The sequence below is a fragment of the Eutrigla gurnardus genome (genome assembly GCF_963514095.1).
Source record: "Eutrigla gurnardus genome assembly, chromosome: 6".
NCBI classification, from domain to species: Eukaryota; Metazoa; Chordata; class Actinopteri; order Perciformes; family Triglidae; genus Eutrigla; species Eutrigla gurnardus.
This window is the reverse complement of record NC_139920.1, coordinates 15963315-15983473: the sequence shown is the minus strand read 5'-3', so window position 1 is coordinate 15983473 and position 20159 is coordinate 15963315. Positions and strand designations below refer to the sequence as shown.

At 40.2% G+C, this 20159-nt stretch overlaps 1 protein-coding gene across 1 annotated transcript in view; it reads left to right on the top strand.

Moving 5' to 3' along the window:
• Positions 1–1024: 1024 nt before the first annotated feature.
• pde4ba (phosphodiesterase 4B, cAMP-specific a) overlaps positions 1025–20159 on the top strand; it is a 130420-nt gene continuing 111285 nt past the window's right edge. The window contains exons 1-2 of the mRNA XM_084010639.1: positions 1025–1081; positions 13396–13634. Of these exons, the coding sequence (XP_083866765.1) occupies positions 1040–1081; positions 13396–13634 (281 nt within the window). The 5' untranslated portion in view covers positions 1025–1039. The remainder of the gene's footprint in view (positions 1082–13395; positions 13635–20159) is intronic.

The window sequence follows — 20159 nt, the reverse complement described above, 5'->3', positions numbered from 1 at the left end:
CTCATCAAACAATTGGGTTATGGGTGTGATGTGTGTGTTCATCCTGGTTTTTGTTCATGTGTCTCAAGCTCCAGCTCTGTGCTCTTCTTGCACCACACACACACACACACACACACACACACACACACACACACACACATGCTGTTGAACGTGGGGTTCCCACAGTTGCACTGATCAACCCTAGAACTTCAACATTTTTGTGGTTTTTAGATAGTAAACAGACTCAGCCGAGAGTCGGGCTTCTTAAACGACAAAATCGCCTTTTATTTTTGGCACGCTGTATAGCCAACACGTTTTGATTGGAGTGTAAGAGATTAGTATTTAAGAGATCAATTTTCCAAGAGAAGATAATTTTATAAATGATACTAAGATTTGGTTATGTCCATTGCAACCAATTTCTCTTTTTTAATATTTCGATCTCCCTTTTGCCCCTTTAAAAACTAGAGGAGGAGCATCCTCCTCTGGTACTTACCCGTTCTTATGTTGTTGTTGGTCTAAGTTGAATAACTCTCAAACCACGAACATAGCAGCTTGATCTCTCATAATTAGCATTGATATTTGGCTGACACAGGAAAGAAACGTATAACAAAAATGACTTGAACAAAGGAGCGCTCATGTTGCCCAGGTGACTGGCAGCCTTTCTATCTGCCTGTTATTTTTGCGGGGCCTTGAGAATATGCTTCACATTATCACGTAGCAGAGCTTCATGGGGGAATTCAGTGTGCCGTAGAGTGTAATTGTTTTGATGCATGACTTACTGAGTGCCCCTCAATGGCAAGATTGTTTTGTTTTGACTAATTTGCTCTACTCTTCTTCAAATCAGAATGCCTGCAATTCCACATGTCATCAATTCAAATTGATGCACAGGGAGAAATGTTTTGGAAAGAGTGTTTTTGTGTTGTTTGGTACCAAAAAATGTAGGAAAGGTTACAGAAACACTGCATAAGGAAGTAGAACTCTGATGTCTATTTGTCTTTGTATTTTTCCAGGTGTGGATGTGAAGCTGCGGCTGGACAGCGTGGGAGATACTCGAGGAAACATGAGGAAGAGCAGGAGCGTTCTCACGGTGTCTCCCAACAATGTAAGTCTATCATATCAGCTGACACACCCACATGTCACTTTTAGGTGTCATCACTGAAGAATACTTTAAAACGAGGACCTTTGCTGTAAAGAAACCTCGTTGGTGCTCAGGGTAGAGAGCTAACTTCTAACTTGTTCTTGATAATCTAACAAAAAATCTTCTTTAAATCAATAATCACTGCTGAAAAAAGAGCCAAACACCGAGCAGACATAACAAGCCTCACTGAGAGAGACGGACAGATTTATTTTTGGATCATCAGCATTTAGTAGGACTTCAACAGTTTAATCTTAATGTAGTTTCTAGTGTGAGTATAATGCAGAGATGAGCAGCTCTCCACATCCACAGAGGATACAGGATGGTATACCTTCTTTGTAATGCTCTCAATCGTTCCTTTCTTTGTTAGTCACCCTGTGTTTTGACAGCTCTTTTCTGTGCTCGGCTGGCTCTCTCTCTGCCTCGGTAATATCTTTGGCACAACGTTTCGGTGTTGTTGGCTCCGATCTGCTCCATTCTCTTTTATCTCTGATCTTCCCGTCTTCTCCCTTCTTTCTGACTCACAGGTCTTGTACATGCGGTGTGAAGTTGAAACTCCACCGGGTACTGATGTTTGCACATGTAGCGTGCAGTGTTTTGCACCTCAGCCATCAACTGCTGCACCTACTTCTTAATTTGATCAACAATTCTCTTGATTCGATCCTTATGTGTGTGCGGACAGCCAACTGATTCACTAAAATCTTATATTCATGGTTTGAATTGTGTTTTAGTGAAAATGTTATGCCTTTTTCCATCACAATAACCGCCTTTGTAGGAAACACATGGAACATTTTTCTTTTATTATTTTCCCCACAATATCTTCCTTGCAGCAGTATAACAGTAAAGAGGAACCCCACTGATTTTACACAACACGTCAGTTTAATTTGTTATTTGCGTCTCCGGAGGGAGCGGCATGACGTCTGATTGCCTCAAGTGACATCACTTCAGTCAGTGCGGGTTGGCTCTGAAACTAGCAAGTTTGAAATTGGGGAGAAAAGAAAATCTGGGGGTGTGGAGTAGTGTTGTAAAATTATGGATTTTTAAAAAACATTACCATTCTGAATATTTGAATACATTTCAATACTCATTTTCCTCACGGTTGACTCCGTACCAGCTGTGTTTCTTGCTCACTCTTCTCTCTGACAGCAGGTACACACACACACACACACACACACACACACACACACACACACACACACACACACACACACACACACACACACACACACACACACACAGCTGCTGAGCCCACACAGCCGCACCCTGATCATCCAGGCAGACCTGCCATGGATTCATCATAACCCTAAAATCTTTTAACACTTCGCTGGGTGCGTTTCCTCTGTAGCCGTAGTCCATGACCAGCTCTGAATGCTTTACTAGAGCACACAATTATTTCGTTTCCATAACTTTTTCTATTTTTTTTTTTTTTTTTAGATCTAACCTCTTAATTTTACTCTCAAAATGCACCAGATTGATGTATTTAATTTTCTTCTGGGGGAGCAAAATCCTGTCTTTTTATAAGCCTATTTATCTCTTAAGAAAAATATGAAATACTTTGTCCTCAATATTTTGTATATTTTCCCCTATTTTATTAAAAGTGGTATCAAATATCAATATTCTTCAATGTATTATCAAAGTAAAGAAATTCCAGTATCATGACAACACTAGTATTGTGTAGCTTGAGGCTGCATAAGCCACTACTAGCGTAACGCACCAGAATCACAGACTGAACTGTAGGCAGTTGAGTTGCATTCTGGTGTAGGCGCCAGGTTTTATGGCAGTCAGACAATATGTGCAATACTGAATCTGTGGAGTGCTATTTTAAGGTATTTATGGTTACAAAATGGAAAGCATTTGATCCGTGTTTGGAGAAAATGTGTGTCATGCATTGCAATGACAGTTCAATTATCATAAGCACACCCCGCCTCCGTCCCTTCCACCAGATGGAAGCTCTCAGATCGGCACCTGGACGACACTGTCCAGCAGCAATCCAGGATCCAGCCAAAACATCGGAAACCAGCACATTCTAATGTAGACTAACATAAAGGGTGTTCTTTTGCCTTGATAATTAGTAATACCACGCTGTGTTTAGTACTGCTTGAAATATGCCCAATGTGTTTTGACTGTAGCTGAAGCCGTACCTTAAAAACAAATACATTTCCCGTGACTCCTGGGATAGTGTGTGTCTGTGCCAGGAACAATATGAATACCTATAGCTCATATGTATGCCACCTGCACACCTATAGTGCAGGCTCATATTGTATAGACATGGATGTGTGGTACTCATTTTACCAACAGTCCATATCTTAAGGTGTGGGTGTGCATTAATGAGTCTCCATCTCTTTCTCTCTCATCTAGAGTTGAACATAATGTACTTTTCTCTGTCATTGTTCCTTCGATGACTCAATTGCCATACACGTGTCGTCACTTCATGTCTTCATGTCCTCTAACCTTGATTTTTACCTCTCTTCTTCAAGGTTTTGCTTTTGTTAAGCTTTAAGCCGCTTTCAGCAACAAAAAACCCTCCTGTAGAGTGACTCAGTAGTGTGTTTTTCAACCACTGGATCAGAAACAAAAAAATGAAGGCCAGGCTGTTTCCAGACCTTTTAAAGAGCTTTGATCACAGTCAAATTCGACGTCCACTCCTCAAATCAACACATCTCGTGCAGCTTTGAGTGTCTAAAGTTTGGTAAAGATTATTTTATCAAATGAAGGAGGAATGTGAGAATAAATAACGGATGAATCATCTGAGTATCTGCTGTCAGGGGAGATCTTCACAACAAGCATTGGCAGTACATTAATGATGCATAGAACTTGGTATTGCATATACACTTCGAGGAAAAGTTCATAATGTTTGAACACGTGTCTGCTTTCTCTGAGAGTTTGATGATAATACTGATACCACCCTTGTGTAGCAGCTGAGTTTAGCATGATTTAAATCAATGGCTAAACTCAGCCCTTTTGCTTGATCTGTTCACAAACCTAATAAGAAATGAGGAGTTATTTGCTGCAACATTTTCATGGTAAACAGTGATGGGGTCTTGTCATCACAATGAGGTTGCCAGGCAACCCACAGAACAGAAGTACCAAGCGGATAAGTAAACAGTTGTTGGTTCGGTACATAAGTCCTCCTAAAATCACTAATTGTCCTTTCTATTATGTTAGATGCAATGTGTTGACAGAGTCAGCTGTTTCTCCCTGCCTCCAGTCTTAATGCAAGGCTAAGCTAATTGCTAATTTACTCAAATAGTCACATGCAAATATGTTTCCCAAAATGCACTTTTTTGTCAAATTTGTTCTTTTGAAATAAGTATGCGTTTTCTGATGTGTTATTGTCGATATTTTTAAAGCAATGGTTTGAAAATGAATTTGTGAAGACAAATTTCAGCCTCCCACAAATTTGACTTTGAAAGGTCCAGTAGGGGGTCCGACATATCGGTAATTTTGAGAAAATTGTGATTTGCGAGTGTAAAGGCTCTTATGGCGTTATAACATATGAACAAAAATAGAGAATGAATGCTTTCTTCATTGTGGGGCTTTTGTTTTTAGCCATGCACAATAAAACCTGTGTATTTACAGTGTATACGTTTGAGTGAACGCGTTAAGTGTTTCCTCAATCAATGGGGTTAAGTGTGCTGAGGTGGGACCTTGTTATTGTATTTGAACGCGAACAGAAGGGATTTGGTTTATCTGGTAATGCAGGGATTAGATTGGAGTGGTAGAAGTGTGTACAGATGTGTGTGTTAATGATTTGGCCCATCGTGATGCTGGTGTTTGGATTGGATTAGCATGGTGTGTTTGTGAGTACCTGCAAGTGATTAGGACTTTGTATGCACAAGGATTGGATCTCTGTATTGCTCTGCACTGTTTGTATGTGAGTGTGTGTGACTCCTGTGTGTCTTGTGTGTGTTATTGGACCGTGGTGTGCTGAAGGGTGGACAGATTCAATAATGTCCTTGTGCTCCACAGACCTAATGACCTCATTCCCATGCACATCACAGCTAACCAGCTCTGATCTCATCAGCTCTGACTGTCCATCTCTGTGTGTGTGTGTGTGTGTGTGTGTGTGTGTGTGTGTGTGTGTGTGTGTGTGTGTGTGTGTGTGTGTGTGTGTGTGTGTGTGTGTGTGTGTGTGTGTGTGTGTGTGTGTGTGTGCGTGTGCGTGTGCGTGTGTGTGTGTGTGTGTGCGCGCGCTCCCTTGCTTTTGACTTGACTGCATGGCACCACTGGTATGTGACTGGATCTTTATGGAAGGGCACAAACAGAATTACAGGTGATTTGAGCATTCGGCCAACCTTTCACTCATTCAATTAAAATATCTGCAGGGAAGCGTGTCTGTGCACACATTTCTCTCATAAAGTCTTGTAAAAATGTCCGCCGGAGGTTATAGCTTCAATTTCACCTATAAGCGTCATTTTAACTATAGGACTGGAAGGGTCTTATTTAACCAGGTAGTTTCTTGAATGTAATATATATTATGTAAGGTTCTATATTATCAAAATCGAATGGTCTATTTAATAAATAAATCTGCTTATCACGTCTTTTGACTCTTTATCCCTCTTGCTGCCTCTTCCTGTCAGTGTCTCACTTCTTTTAGCTTCCATCTCTTCTCTGTGAATCTACAGCTCTCTCTTTCTCTCTCTCTCACTCTCTCTCTCACTCTCTCTCTCTCTCTCTCTCTCTATGACTCTCTATCTCTGGCAGTTGAGCTTGTATTGACAGGGAGCGCGGGTCAAACTGAACAGCTGTTCATTCTCCAATTAGAGCTCTCTGTTGAATCTCAGCCAGCGAAAGCAACAGTTCACCACTTCCATCCTCTCCACTCTGTCCTGTTCCCGTTTACTCTGTTCTCTCTCTTTAATGACATCTATCTCACCTCCCTCCGCTGTCTCTGTGTCAGTCTTAACACACTCCGCTGCCCTCTCCATCCAACTCTCATGTCTGAGGACTGATGCTGGTTGCCACAGCAACGATAACTCCTCTCTCTGGTGGCGGCGCCGTGGGATTATGAACTTTGACCTTCTGCACTCTGCCTGTCAGGGTTATGTACTCTCTGAAAAGAGGATATTTTATTTCAATAGGTGGTATGGATTGTGCTTTGTGTTGCCTTTTATTCTCTCTGAAATTGTGTGTGTTATCAACAATAAGGTTTTCAAAAACGTAAGATATCAATATTTCTTTAGCTTCTGAGGCTGCAGGTTAAGTGTATTTAGTCGAACATGAATACATTTAAAATCCAGTTTTATCCATATCACTTTTAAATCAGTTGTTGAGCTTGATGATGTCAAGTTTTAAAAGTTTATTCATTTGTTTATGCATGTGTACGCTGCACAGTGAACCAAATTGCAAAATATGCAAATTTAGCTTTCAGAAATCCATTAGCAGAAAAGCATGTTTCTCATAATTTTGGCAGAATTCTAATTAAAAACTTGTTTTAATACAGAGCTGTATACAATGCCATATATGAGTAATTTAGAGAGACATTTATATTTTTAATTTACTATTGTCCCATTGTTTTAAAAGGGACTTCAGCAACAAAGTATGAATTTCATTATCTAATAGTCACTGATTATTTTTTCAATTACTCAGTTGATCTTTTGTTCAATAAAAGTGCCAGAAAATTGTGAAAAACATCAATCGCCGTCTCCCAAAGCTGAAGTTGAAATATTTAAATTGATTGATTTGTCCAACTGCCTGGCAGTCTGAAATGAAAGGAGAAAATCTTGTCAGAATGTCTATTTAATGAATGTCTATATTACGCTGGAGATTATTAATCTACTATAAAAGCCGTTATATATTTTTAGAGTTTACTTGATGTTAACAAGACATGGAAACTCTGATGGAATAAATAAAGCAAAATGCTTCTTTTGAGGAGGAGGAGAATGATTCTTGGAAAAAAAAGAACAGAGTAACAGCATGAATTCAGTCTAAATCTCAATCTGCTTCCCCTGCTTGGTTACATCTCCAATAAACCGTCCATGCATGCACACAAGATGAATGGAGCTGAAATTGCTTGAAAATAGCCTTCAGCGAATTACACTGAAAGTGTTCCTGCGCTCAACCCCCCGACAAGCAAAATTAATCACATGTTGCCTTAGAGTGGGAAAGAAGGCAATTTATTTTATGACACGGTGATGATGATAAAAGAAAAAGAGGATAGATAATAATTCACCAAACAGTTTTATTAATATCCTGTTCCCCTGTCAATCTGGGGGCAATATTTCAGCACTTTTAGCAGCCTATATCGATCCAAATGGAGTTTATTAGTCCTGCAATGACTGTTTGTTTACTCAAAGGCGACAGCAATATCTCTTGTTGCATGAAAGCCTTACAAAGTGTTTCTTGAATGGACACTTTTATATTATTGTTTGATTCATTTGCTAATAAATCTGCTGATTCATTTCGAAAACTTTGATGCGGCTGAAGTCATCAACTCTTTTTACAAAAAGGGACAATTGGCATACAAACACCCTCGGAGCACAAATATCAACCGTCATGTTCATTTTATTTGTCCATTCCAACAAAGTAGTTGAAAGCCATGCATGTATATGCAATCATCATGTGTGTATGTGTGCTTGTTGTGCACGCGATAGTGAGTGTTCCTGTTCATGTGTGTGTAGAAAATGCTCATCTCTCATAATAAGAGCCCGACCGATATATCGGCCGATATTAGGCATTTTCCAAACTATCGGTTAGTATCGGTATTGGCATTAATAATGGCCGATAAATGAATATTTTAAAAATAAAATAAAAACGGACGAAACACCCTTATAGAACTTAACAGAATTTGTCTCCAGTCTTGTTCGAAGTTATATTAATGAAGCTTACCAAGTCTTTTAATACTGGTAACTTTGTGTTTGGTTGTTGTTGTTATTGTGTTTTTGTTCAAAGGACTTTATGTTTTATATCTTAAGTTTGTATTTTATATATAATATATTTTGATGTTCCTCTGTTCCGTTGTGACAATAAAATAAACACGTTTATTTTTAAACTGAATTATCATATTATTTTAGTGAAGACTCGTAAATAACTACAAATAACTAATGTTAGGGAAATCTGTTAATGTTTTGTTACGCGTTTCTGAAATAAAAAAATATAAAATATCGGCCGATATATCGGAATATCGGATTTTACACGTTAATCAGTCTCTTTCAGTTTCTCTCCATGTGCTCCCCTCCCACCCTCTTTCTATCACTCTCACTCCTCTTCCTTTCACTCCTCTGCAGCTATCCTCTCCCTTCCACATTCTCTCTCTGCCCCAGATGTTTGCCCCCATCTTTCTTTTATCAGCTCATATATGTTCCTGTCCGTCAGACCTCCTACCTCCCGTACCTTACCAACAGCACTCTCCGTCTCTCCTCTATACCTCCCCCTCTCTGACTGCATGGGAAGCAGGTGTTGTTTTCTCAGCTCATCTCTTCATATCCTTCCTGTTGTGTTGTTTCCTTTGTGTTGAAATGACAAGAGTGCAGAGGGTTTGGGTGTTGGTTGGGTTGTGTGAGAAATGGGAAAGGTGCCAGTCAAGGATGCTCATCCATTACAGAGAGAAAGCATAAATAATACAATAGATGTTAAAAGAAAGTAATTGGAGAGCAGATGTGAAGCCATAAAAAAAAATCTTGAACTTGATTTAATTCTCCTGATTTTTACACTTCATAATAATTTTAGCTTCAGAATGTAGAAAAGTATTACGGTGCTGGTTTTCAAAGCTGATACATTCGTTACATTATTACACCATATCGACGTTTGGCAGACCTCAGACGGTCTGAGGAGAAACATAGCAGTTACCATCACCATCGCCACCTTTGATTGCAACTAGATACAACTTAATTCAGATATGCAAATCACTGTAGTTTAGCAATTCTGGGAATCAGATGAATAAAACATTTGTGATGGTTTCACGGTGGTTATGTTCTAAAGCGTAAACGCATCCACACCTCCTCACAAACCTGCGAGCAGATGTTGGATTTTAAATGAATACAGCCCAAGGCACGCCTCATCCTGCTGTTTTACTGCTGTCAGCCCTGTGAGGTCTGTGAGCCAGAGATCCTTATCAAGATTATTATGTATGTTTATTTATGTAAAATGTCTCTTTAAATCACTCTTCCAGGGTGCTTGAAGTACATCTCGCTCCTTCCTGCTTTGTTTTTTTCTCTCCTTGACATGAGTAATTACAACCTGTGCTGTTTGTTTCTCTGCCGTTATAAATCACGAGCCCATAAAAGGTTGCTAAAGGTCACTGTTTGAACAAATGACCAGTGATTTTCTGGCGAGGAGGTCTCAGAAGGTTGTGACAGATGTGTGTTGTATTATCTGGGTATGAATTAAGTGTCGACAAGGCTGTTAAGTGTGCATTATTGTTCGTCTCCTTATTAATCTTACCCAGCAGCTGCGACCTTGGGACCTGGCCTGCGCGTGCGCGCGTGTGTGTGTGTGTGTGTGTGTGTGTTAGTGTGTGTGAGAGAGAGAGACTGTGTGGGACAGGAGCTGGATGCGTCAGGTTAGGAAGTCCATTAGCAGCACAAACCTTATGGCCTCTATGTCTTCCTGGGACCACTAAGATTAATTACACACACACACACACACACACACACACACACGCACACACACACACACACACACACACACACACACACACACACACACACACACACACACACACACACACACACACACACACACACACACACACACACACACACGTCACATCAAATGAGGGTCATGTCAGGATAGCAGGTAGAGCATGTGAAGAAACGAGTGTTTTCACAGTGCAAAATGCTTTCACTCAGATCCTCATTTTTCTTATGTATCATTCGGGTTAGGGTTGTTTTTTTCTTTTTCAGAAGACGGGTGAGAGTTGCAGTCACATCTTTGCATCCATGCCTGTCTGGACATTTCCCATCTTTGAAAACGTTTGAGTGATTAAAAGCCTCGTCACAGTCTTGCGTCTGATGAGTCAGACCATTTGAATTGATTCAGGCTCTTTCTCCTCTCAGTCGATCAAGTTGTCTGCCGCCTCACAACTGTAACGAAAAAGTGACTCACGTTTCAAAAAAGTTTAGTCGTATACGTGCGGTCATGATGTCCTATTACTCTCTCTCCCCTCCACTCTCTCTCTCTGTATTGCTATCTCTGAGATATGATTGCCACTTAATTTTGAGCTCCATCTGTTTATACAATATGTGATTTTGTTTTCTCTCTCTCTCCTGGCCTCGTCTCATCTAATATTACCAATCTCCCTCTTCCTTTCTCTTTCCCCTCTGCAGTGCAGATATCTCACTCCAATATCTCACTTTGTCCTTGCTTTCCACCACACCATCTCCTCCCTGGGCTTTCACGGAGAAGTATTGTTCCTCTTTACTCACTCCTCATCTCCCAAAGCAAATATCTCTTATCAGCATCCAAAAGCAATACTTTCAATTATGTGTGTTTCTTTCCCTTCCTTGTTCTCACAAATAGCACAGCAGGCTATTTTAATTTCACATATCCGGTTGTCACTGTTTTGTAAGTATTTCATTACATAATTATTCCATAATCCTTTTGATGGTTGCCTTGTATTTATACTCTCTTTTTTTTTTATAAATAGCAGTTGCCAAGCTGATTTGTCACTGTGTTTTCTCTCACATTTGAGTCAAGGAATGAGTCACAGTGGATTTTATTGCATTACTACATTTATTATCGACTGTGAAATTGAAATGATTATGATGATATCAGAATCATCGCTAGAAAACAGGCTAAATGTTTGACTGAAAAATAGGGCTTGGTGACAACTCAATATGATAGTTTATCATCTTTCAATGGAATCATCCATCCATCCATCCATTGTCTTCAATGGAATCATATCACCAATAAAACATACATCAATATATCATGATACACAATTAGGTCATCCAGACTGATGATGATAATCACATATTGATACCATTTTTCAGAAAATCAGGTTATTTTGCACTAAAGATTGTAATTAAATGACAAAATACTCAGGACTCTTCATTTGTAAAATATTTAATTTACACAGGATTATACAAAACCAGGTGGTTATTTTATAGAGGCTCTTTACAGTATGTGTTGAATTATCAGGGAAATGCTATATCATGCTGTAGATGAAATAGCCTACATCAGGGTTGAAGTTTTGGGCTGTAAACTGTATGCATCAAGTCAATACTTAAATGAATCAAACAATGGACTTATAGCGTTGAGGCTGGTCTCTAATTAAGTGTAGGACACACTTGTCAGCTTGTGACTTTACGAAACTAAATCAAGGAACATTATTTATTTTATATAACAAGCCTTGCTAAACCTCACATGGATATTATTTGCAGGCTGATTGATTAGCTTTATCAGAGGAAATTGGTTTGCAGCATTGGCACAACTTTAGCCACACACATCCAAAACACAGGGAAAACAGTGTGACACTAACGTGCACTAATCTAAAGTACTTACACAAGTACAACCTTGCGATATCAGTATTCTGGTACTGGATTGCTGGATATAGCACTGCTAGACAACGGCTTAATACAAAAACACATGGACAGACAGAAAGAACAGACATTATTCACTACCCTTAAACATATCTGCACTAACTTTTCCACAAGTCCTCAAATGCATCTGCTGTATGTTGCCACCAACATGCGAGTTGAGCCTAATATTCAGTATCCATGTTCACCATTGGAAGGAAAAATAACCGGAACAATAAGTCACCTCCCACACTAAGTCAGCTACACTTTGTCTCATCTTGTGTAAAGCAAGAATCAATTGACTTACTACTCCCGGAGACCCAGTAGGTATTGAGTTTAAAAATAAAGGATCGGTACATATTTGGTCTTTTATTTATTTATTTTTCTCTGTACTGCTGCCAACCTTAACTAGACCCGTAAAGTGCAGGAGCAGATTTTAAAAACACTCCTGCCTCAGAGGTTTTGCAACTACACTACCAACAAGCAGAGGAGGTTGTTCTTTGAGAGAGGATGATGTCGACGGAGCTGCAACTGACAATTGACTTCAGCCGTCCTACAGCCCACATGGATAAACTGTTAGTCAGATGTCTTGAAAACTACATTCATATTGGCAGTTTACCTTTGAGCCACCAGATGGCTGGTTGACCTGTTTAAGAGAAGAAGAGGCGATGTAGAAACAGCAGTAGGAACTCTGTTCTCGCTGTAAGAGCCTATTCTGAATTGGATGGCGATGGTTAAGACGTTTGGGGAACACTGGTGAACATTTGGTGTTAGTGTGGCACTGGGTGAACTCTGGTACAGGTAACAGGTGCAGGTGGATTCTATGCATGCCTCAGTTTGCTGCTGAGCACATGATGAGGTGCTGCCTCTTGGCTGCAACACATTTAGCTTCTCAAAGATGTGCTTCCTGAAATAAATAACAAGCCCAGAACATATTTGATCAGCAGCTTTTGGGATGGCTTTGTTAAAGATTGGACTTACCAGACAGAGTTTGATAGAATTGATTTTTTGAATAACAATTGAAAAGAGGGGAAATGCATTGATTGTAAAAAGTGTAGCGGTGGATAAAAGCTATAACAAAGACTCCTGTCTCTGAGATGCCCCATAAATATGGCCCTGTATCAGAACTACAAACCCAAGGTGATGAGACAACAGAGATGAAGTATTTCGACCTTTAGACTTGCATCTACGTTCAACTGTGCAACTGAGAAATCAACATGTTGTGTCTGCCCTGCAATCAGTTTGCCAGGGACAACACACACTAGACAAATTAAACCAGCAAATGAGGCGGAAGGAAAGAGAAGAGGGATATGTGTGGGAAGAGATTATGAATCCTGTAGGATTCATGCTGTTACACTGTATGGTAAAGGGATTTTTTAGCCGATCTGGTTTTAATATATTTAAGTCATCGGGTTGTCAAGGCTTTGGTGAATAACGTTTCTCATAATGCAAATTTGTGTTTTGTAGGATTTTTCTACATTTTCTATATGAGTTTGAGACAAGAGGATGAGCAAAGTGTCAAATGGTCAACAGAAGATGAGGTGTAGCCTTTACTTACTGTATGCAATGCAATCTTTACTCAGAAACAGGCCTGTGGCACCCCCTAGTGGGCAAATATTTGATAAGCTGGAGAAAAAAGTTCTGGAATTTTAAACGCAGGATTTACTTTGAATTGAAAGGAAGATGTATTTGATAAGTTCAGTTCTGCACTATATCTTTAATGTTCTATTATCTCCATTCATTCCATATATCACACATTCTCTTTGAGTCTACATGAATATTAAAAGTGTCTTCTATAATTTCATGCACTTCTCTCTCTTCCAGGACTGCAAAGAGCCTCCAGATTGCTGCCTCAGCGAGTCCTTCACATCTCCGTCCTGCACACTGGGCGTTGACCTGCGCCGTGGCCGGCGGCGTTTCTCAGGCAACCTGCAGCTACCCCCGTTGTCATGGCGCCAGGGGGAGAGGTCGCGGACACCTGATGACGAAATCATGACGAGGCCAACATCCTTGCCCTTTGGAGCCCCTCCTAGGATAGATATCACCCCGGTTGACCCTGAATGGTGAGTGGACAATAAAACCAGAGGCAACAGAACACAAATTTGCAGACCTGCCCATGTGGTTAGTGTCTGTGTAACTGTATCGGGATATGCTTGAGCTGATGTGGATATTGGGTTTCTTGGGTAAAACAGACACGTACAGCACTCACTGTTGATTGAAGGTCACTTTTCTCCCTGCAGTGTCATGCAGAGGGAGATGGGCCACATAATTTTAAACAAAGACTAGCTCAGCTAATGTTATACACAATGAAGATATACTTTTATGAAAAAAAAAAAAAAACATAAACGTTCCGGGGGGAGAAAACTCTCTATTGCTGTATATAACACAAGTAACAGTGACACTGTTTCTACATTAAATCCAAGTTTGACATTTCTGTAATAAACATATAATACACATATAACAGTGTATCTGTAATGCGCTACTTCAGTAGGTCTATTGATACATCACAGAGCTCAAAAGGTTTCAGAAATTAAATTTGGACATCATTTGATAAAAGTGATTTTATAACAAGCCACAGCTTCACCCTGTTATACAGAGCAAAGACTGTTCTTGAGAAACCTTGTGATAATTCCTCTCTGCATCAGTGACTCATTCGTCATGTTGCATTCAGCCTGTTGAAGATGACACTGCCTTGTCTCATTATTTATGCACCGTGACACAGTTTAGACACAGATGTGGGTACACACACACACACACACACACACACACACACACACACACACACACACACACACACACACACACACACACACACACACACACAGCAACAGGTACAATGCACAGTTTCAGATAACACAAACAGCAAGTGGCCGGTTCTTGGCGGGCAGCCAGTTGTCCAGTCGTGTCAAATTCAGATATGCTTTTACTTAACTAGCTAATCAGTCCTGATTGGCCCTGTACTTGAGTAGTGTGTGTGTGTGTCTGTGTGTGTGTGTGAGAGAGAGAGACAGGGTAAAGATAGAGCCTTTAAATGGACTTTCTAAGTGTTTCATTCCTTTCAGTGAGATGAATTAGGGCTGCTGGAAAGGTTAGTGCTAATCAGTCCTGATTGGTGCTGCACTTGTGTAGTGTGTCCTTGTGTGTGTCCTGTCCTGCTGACATGTTTTGCTGTGTTTTTAACCAACAAATGCCTCCTTGTGACCCATATTTCTAATCAGCAAAGAGTGATTTTTCCATGTCAGATTCTATCATTTAGATAGTTTTTAAAGTAATTTTCTTCTTCTTTCCTATCGAGTGATAGGTTGGAAAGTTGTTCAAGGTCAAAGGCATGGTGCCTAGTAAATAGTTGTGATCATCATTGTTCTTGAGGTATGAAAGTGTTTCATTCTCGATTAAGTCTTCCTACAACCCAAGGTGATGTGTTTGAATAACAATGTCAACAAAAAGCCTCTGCTTCTCACATTTGAGCAGCTGAGATCAATTCAAATGACCTGTCAATTGACTAATTAACTAATCATTGTGGCTCGATGCAGTCAAATCAATAGGCCCCTATTAAGGAAATGATTTAAAGATCATAACTCAGCTCATGGGCCATGACAAAAACAGGAACAGACACAAAATGGCATATTGTCAGTGGATGCTTGAAGAGCTGAAATCTCTGTTTCTACCAGAAGAGGGCAGTATCAACATGGTTGATTGGATGTGCTTCCACACACACACACACACACACACACACACACACACACACACACACACACACACACACACACAAACACACACACACTAAAGCTTGTGGTGGTACTCTAAACATATTTTGTGAATAGTTTTTTATAGAATCTGACGTTGGATTCCATTTCTTTCTGTTAACAGTGAGTTTATTGATGGCTGTAGAGTTCGCTCGGGCAACCGCAGACTTTATTGCAGGTGAGCTGTGTGGTCGCCGGTAACCCTGGTGGTAGAGGCAGCTAGATGTTCCCCCATGTGTGATTTTTCCCCCTCACCTTCCTATCTCTTAAAAAGCATTACATCTCCTTCAGGCATCACTGCTACAGTTTAACATCAGGGTCAGCAGAGCCTTCCTGAAGGTCCTCAAGTCTGATTACCCTCTTACTTAGTGAAGCCTGAAGCAGGTGGACATGTGTGTGTGTGTGTGTGTGTGTGTGTGTTATATGTGCGTCTATCTGGATGTACCCATCATCTTTGTTTGTACTTATTTAACTGCTTTCATCGGTGTTTGGAAGGAGGCAGAGGGAGCCAGAAGTTATTTTGGTATTCAATTATTTTTCCTGCTGAAGTACACAATTGTTTCAGAGTGCCTCGTGGATTATGTGTGTGTGTGCGTGCGTGTGTGTGTGTGTGTGTGTGTGTGTGTGTATGCGACTGCCTGAGAAAAGGCCAATGTGGTGCAGAAGGAAACTGTTAATGAATGTCAATGAGTGAAGGTCAGCGTCTACATGGACATGTATGACAGTGACATTGAGAGTTTAAGCAGACCATAGCATACCATGTTCATGCCAGTGTGACTCTTCTTTCACCTTCCCCGATAATATGCTGATGAGGCGATTCAAACGACACTGTTAAGTTAACGAGGTTGCCGATAAGTACACGCCACTGCAAACCGAGGGCAATGATTGGCTAAAGGCTCTCCACGGTGGTCCAGCGGTGTCTAATGATTAGTGAATAGCTGTGTGTCAGGGAACAAGTAAAAACCTTACGGTGCCATCAGACCAAATGAATGCTTCCCTTTCATTTCCGCGTGGAACAGAGCGGGACACATTTGCCTCCAGTCGCAAATTGTCCTTTGCTTTGCACGCAGTTATAAATTTGATTGAGCTTTGACATATGAAATCACAAGGCTCTTCAGCGTGTTTTTATAGTGTATATTCCTAACTAAATACTGAGTGTGCACACGTCTTCTCAGAATGCTCACCCTTGCAAACATTTAGCTATTCATAGTCCAAAGCGGGGCTCTCTGTGATTTCCCACCATGAATGAAATCTTGCCATTTCCATCTCCAATGATTCGAGACTCCATTTGGACGTATTCCTCTACCTGGGTCGGGGCGACACCGGTCAGTTTATGGCCCGTCTGCACTCTGTGTGCTTTCTCTGTGTGCTGTGTTGTTGAAGGCTGCCCCGTCTCTGCTGGTGTTCCAGACTGCTTCCCACACAGCCAGGGGAGCAGAAATGGGATCTTACACTTCTCATTTTAGCACGCACAGAGACCAAGGCAGACAGATTACGCACAAAGACGGCATTTGTCTTAATGTGAAATTCCAATTATTCAGTTCCAACCATACCATGCGTATCAAAAGGATTAAGCCCCCTTGGGCTTTAACTTTGAATATCAGCAGATTAACTAAATGTTTTGGACATTGGTCAACAGAAAAATACTACCTTTGTTAAATAGATGCTGCTCTTGGGGTTTTGTCGACGCGGAGAGCAGCATGTTCCCTCCCAGTAGATTAAGAGTTGTGTTGCACCAACAGTCAACATGCATCTAATATTTCAACATCGTTTTGCATGATTATACAGCTTAGCTAGTGGAACATTGAATGGTCAAATGTGACCCAGTTTTATGCGAAATTCTTGGAACGAGAAGTCACGTCCTCTACATTTTCATCAGCTTTAGGAGACTTTTGGAAAGGTAATCTGTTTTTATCAGTATTTACCTCGGCTACTCTCCTGGTTGTCAGTTTATGTTGCATAGCAAACCTCTCATGCGTGACTGCGTGCAAATTAAACCTTAAAATAGTTTAGTCTGTTAGGCTGTGAATTGACAGGGGTGTTGATAGGATAACTGTCATCATGCTACAATACTCTATACTCAAACGTCCCAGGGGGACATCACTCCATTTCTGTTCCCTATGATTGTTCACAGAATAAAATATATCAACAAGGTCACCTTCAAATTATAAACCACCATCTTCTGCTCTTTTATTCAGCTGTTTTAGATTCTCCACAAACCACTTGTAACCTCTTCATCCAAGTTTTTATTTTGTTGGTTTTAACAATAATGAACAGAGAAAAAAAGCATAAAAATAGAAGAAGACATAAAACAGGTCATCATGGGGAAAAGAAAGGCATAATATCATGTAAACTAAAAATGAAATGCGTTACATTGCAGTATGAAAACAACTGTACAGTCCTTTATGTCCATAGCCTATATGAGTCTTTGTGGTCGTTGACCTAGATTTTTGTCAATACAGATTATATATGTGTACACAAATGCTCACACTCACATAGACATACACATCTATGCAGAATTATTATTTGTTACAATTATTTGTAACAAATAGGAAGGAAATGGTGGGCAATATTCAGAGAAAAAAAAGTTGTGAATTTGCGCCTTTTTAATGTTGCAGATGCGCTACGTTATTACGGTGCTAACAACCGGCATCTATGCTAGCTAACGTCCCATGAATGTCACATTTATTTTTCTAATAAATACATAACAACGTGTGACAACACATTGTTAATATAATAACAAACAAGAAAATTTGCTACTTTATAAAGTTGCAGATTTGCTACTTTATTATAGAGGTCATAGAGGAAGTAAAGAAGTTGTTTCGTTGTGATGTATTAATTAGAAAAATACATGTGACATTCATGGGAAGCAACTTTTTTTTCTCCGAATATTGCCCACCTCTCTCGGCTCATTTTTTTCCCCCTTCAGTGGCCTAATATGCCGTTGTACATTTCCCATATATATATATAACGCTCATATTAAAATCAACGCAGGGCTTGTTTTCCATTTCTATTAGCTTTTGTTTATATTTGCATTGAAAGCGAGGATAAATTCAAATGGATGAATAATTCACAGAATCTTTTCAGCTGTGTATCACACTTCAATGATTATTATCTGTGTTCTCTTTGTCTGGGCCACAATGCAGGGTTGTTTTTCATTTGTGTGTGAATAGATGGCATGTGAAAGAGGGAATAAGTAAGGTGTTTCTTATTTAACCAGAGATGCTACAATGCAAGATTCCTAATCACAAACACCAAAGACTAAGGCAACATGGGGAAAGGTGGGGCATGTTTCTTGTAAATAAGGACATAATGCATATAGACTAATGATACTAAGGGTAAGAGGAAAATATCACAGTTAGAGCACAACTGTATTATACAATTACATAGGTCTTCTACTAATGATACCTCATCATCTACAGTAATTTAACACATCACTGTGTGTGAGACCTAAGTGCAACTTGAGTCCAAGTCTACTTATGAAGCTTTATGAGTCACCGCAGCCTAAGCAGAAAAGCCTGGTACAACAAAGTAAAATAGTCTACTAAGGAGAAGAATCTACTAAATTCATAGATTGAAACATCTTTCCATCTATGATATTGGAGAACAGACGATGAATCCTACATACCTTTCCTCTAGCGCCACCAGGAGGTTGACATTTGTGAGTTATGTTTGAGATATTCTTGTCCCCCATAAGATTAACTGTAATCATTCAGGCGATCACATTAAATCTTCATGTAGCACCACTATTTGGTCAACATCTGTCAATACTGTGTTCAGTGTCAATCATTAAATGTCAATGAATCTAATAATTGACCCAGATGCCTAAAAAGTGCAGCATTATTTTTGCAGCATTGCAGCACACCCAAGACACCAGCGAAGATTTGCGAGACCTCCGTTACAGACGACTACAAGGCCTATTGTACACCTCCTGTGCAATTCCTGTGCATTGTGTGCTTTCATTCCAGCTCTCAAGGATTAAGAACAAACTGAGATTAGTGTGAAATGAAATGGCCCTGTCACTATCTAATTCAATCTCTTTCAATCTTTCATCTCTTTAAAAATGACTTGGCATTGGGTTTGTGCCCTTCTCATTTGTGCTTTGTCATCCGTCTTTGTTATCTTCCTTTCACGTGCAGAAATGTCACTGATGTGCAAGAGCCAGCAAGGGTATTTTCAGACTTTTTGTATACGGGTGTTTTGGGTCCATTCTTTTATTTCTTCTTAATATCTTTTATTTCATTTACATTTACATTTAGGGCATTTAGCAGATGCTTTTGTCCAAAGTGACTTACAATAAGTACATTTGTCAAAAGAAAGAAACAACAACATATCATTGCCAATCAAGTAAGATCGAAAAAGAAGAAGCAAGTGTTTTTTGCAGAAGACAGCAAATGACTCTGCTGTCCTAACATCAGTCGGGAGTTCGTTCCACCACTGAGGACCAGAACAGAGAAGAGTCGGGACTTTTCTGAGCGACATTTGTTTGATTTCAGCGATGGTGGTACCAGCCGGCCAGTTGAAGTAGAGGAGTGAAGTGCTCGCTTCGGGGCATGAGGTTTGACCAGTGTTTGAAGGGAAATGGGTGCCGTTCCATTGATGGCCTTGAAGGCCAGTGTCATCGTCTTGAATCGGATGCGTGCTGCAACAGGGAGCCAGTGGAGGTCAAGGAGGAGGGGGGTCACATGGGAGAATTTGGGTAGATTGAAGACAAGGCGTGCTGCAGCGTTCTGGATACGCTGCAATGGTTTAGTCGCCGAGGCTGGGAGTCCAGCCAGGAGAGAGTTGCAGTAGTCAAGGCGGGAGATGACCAGCGCTTGGACCAGGAGTTGCGTTGCATCC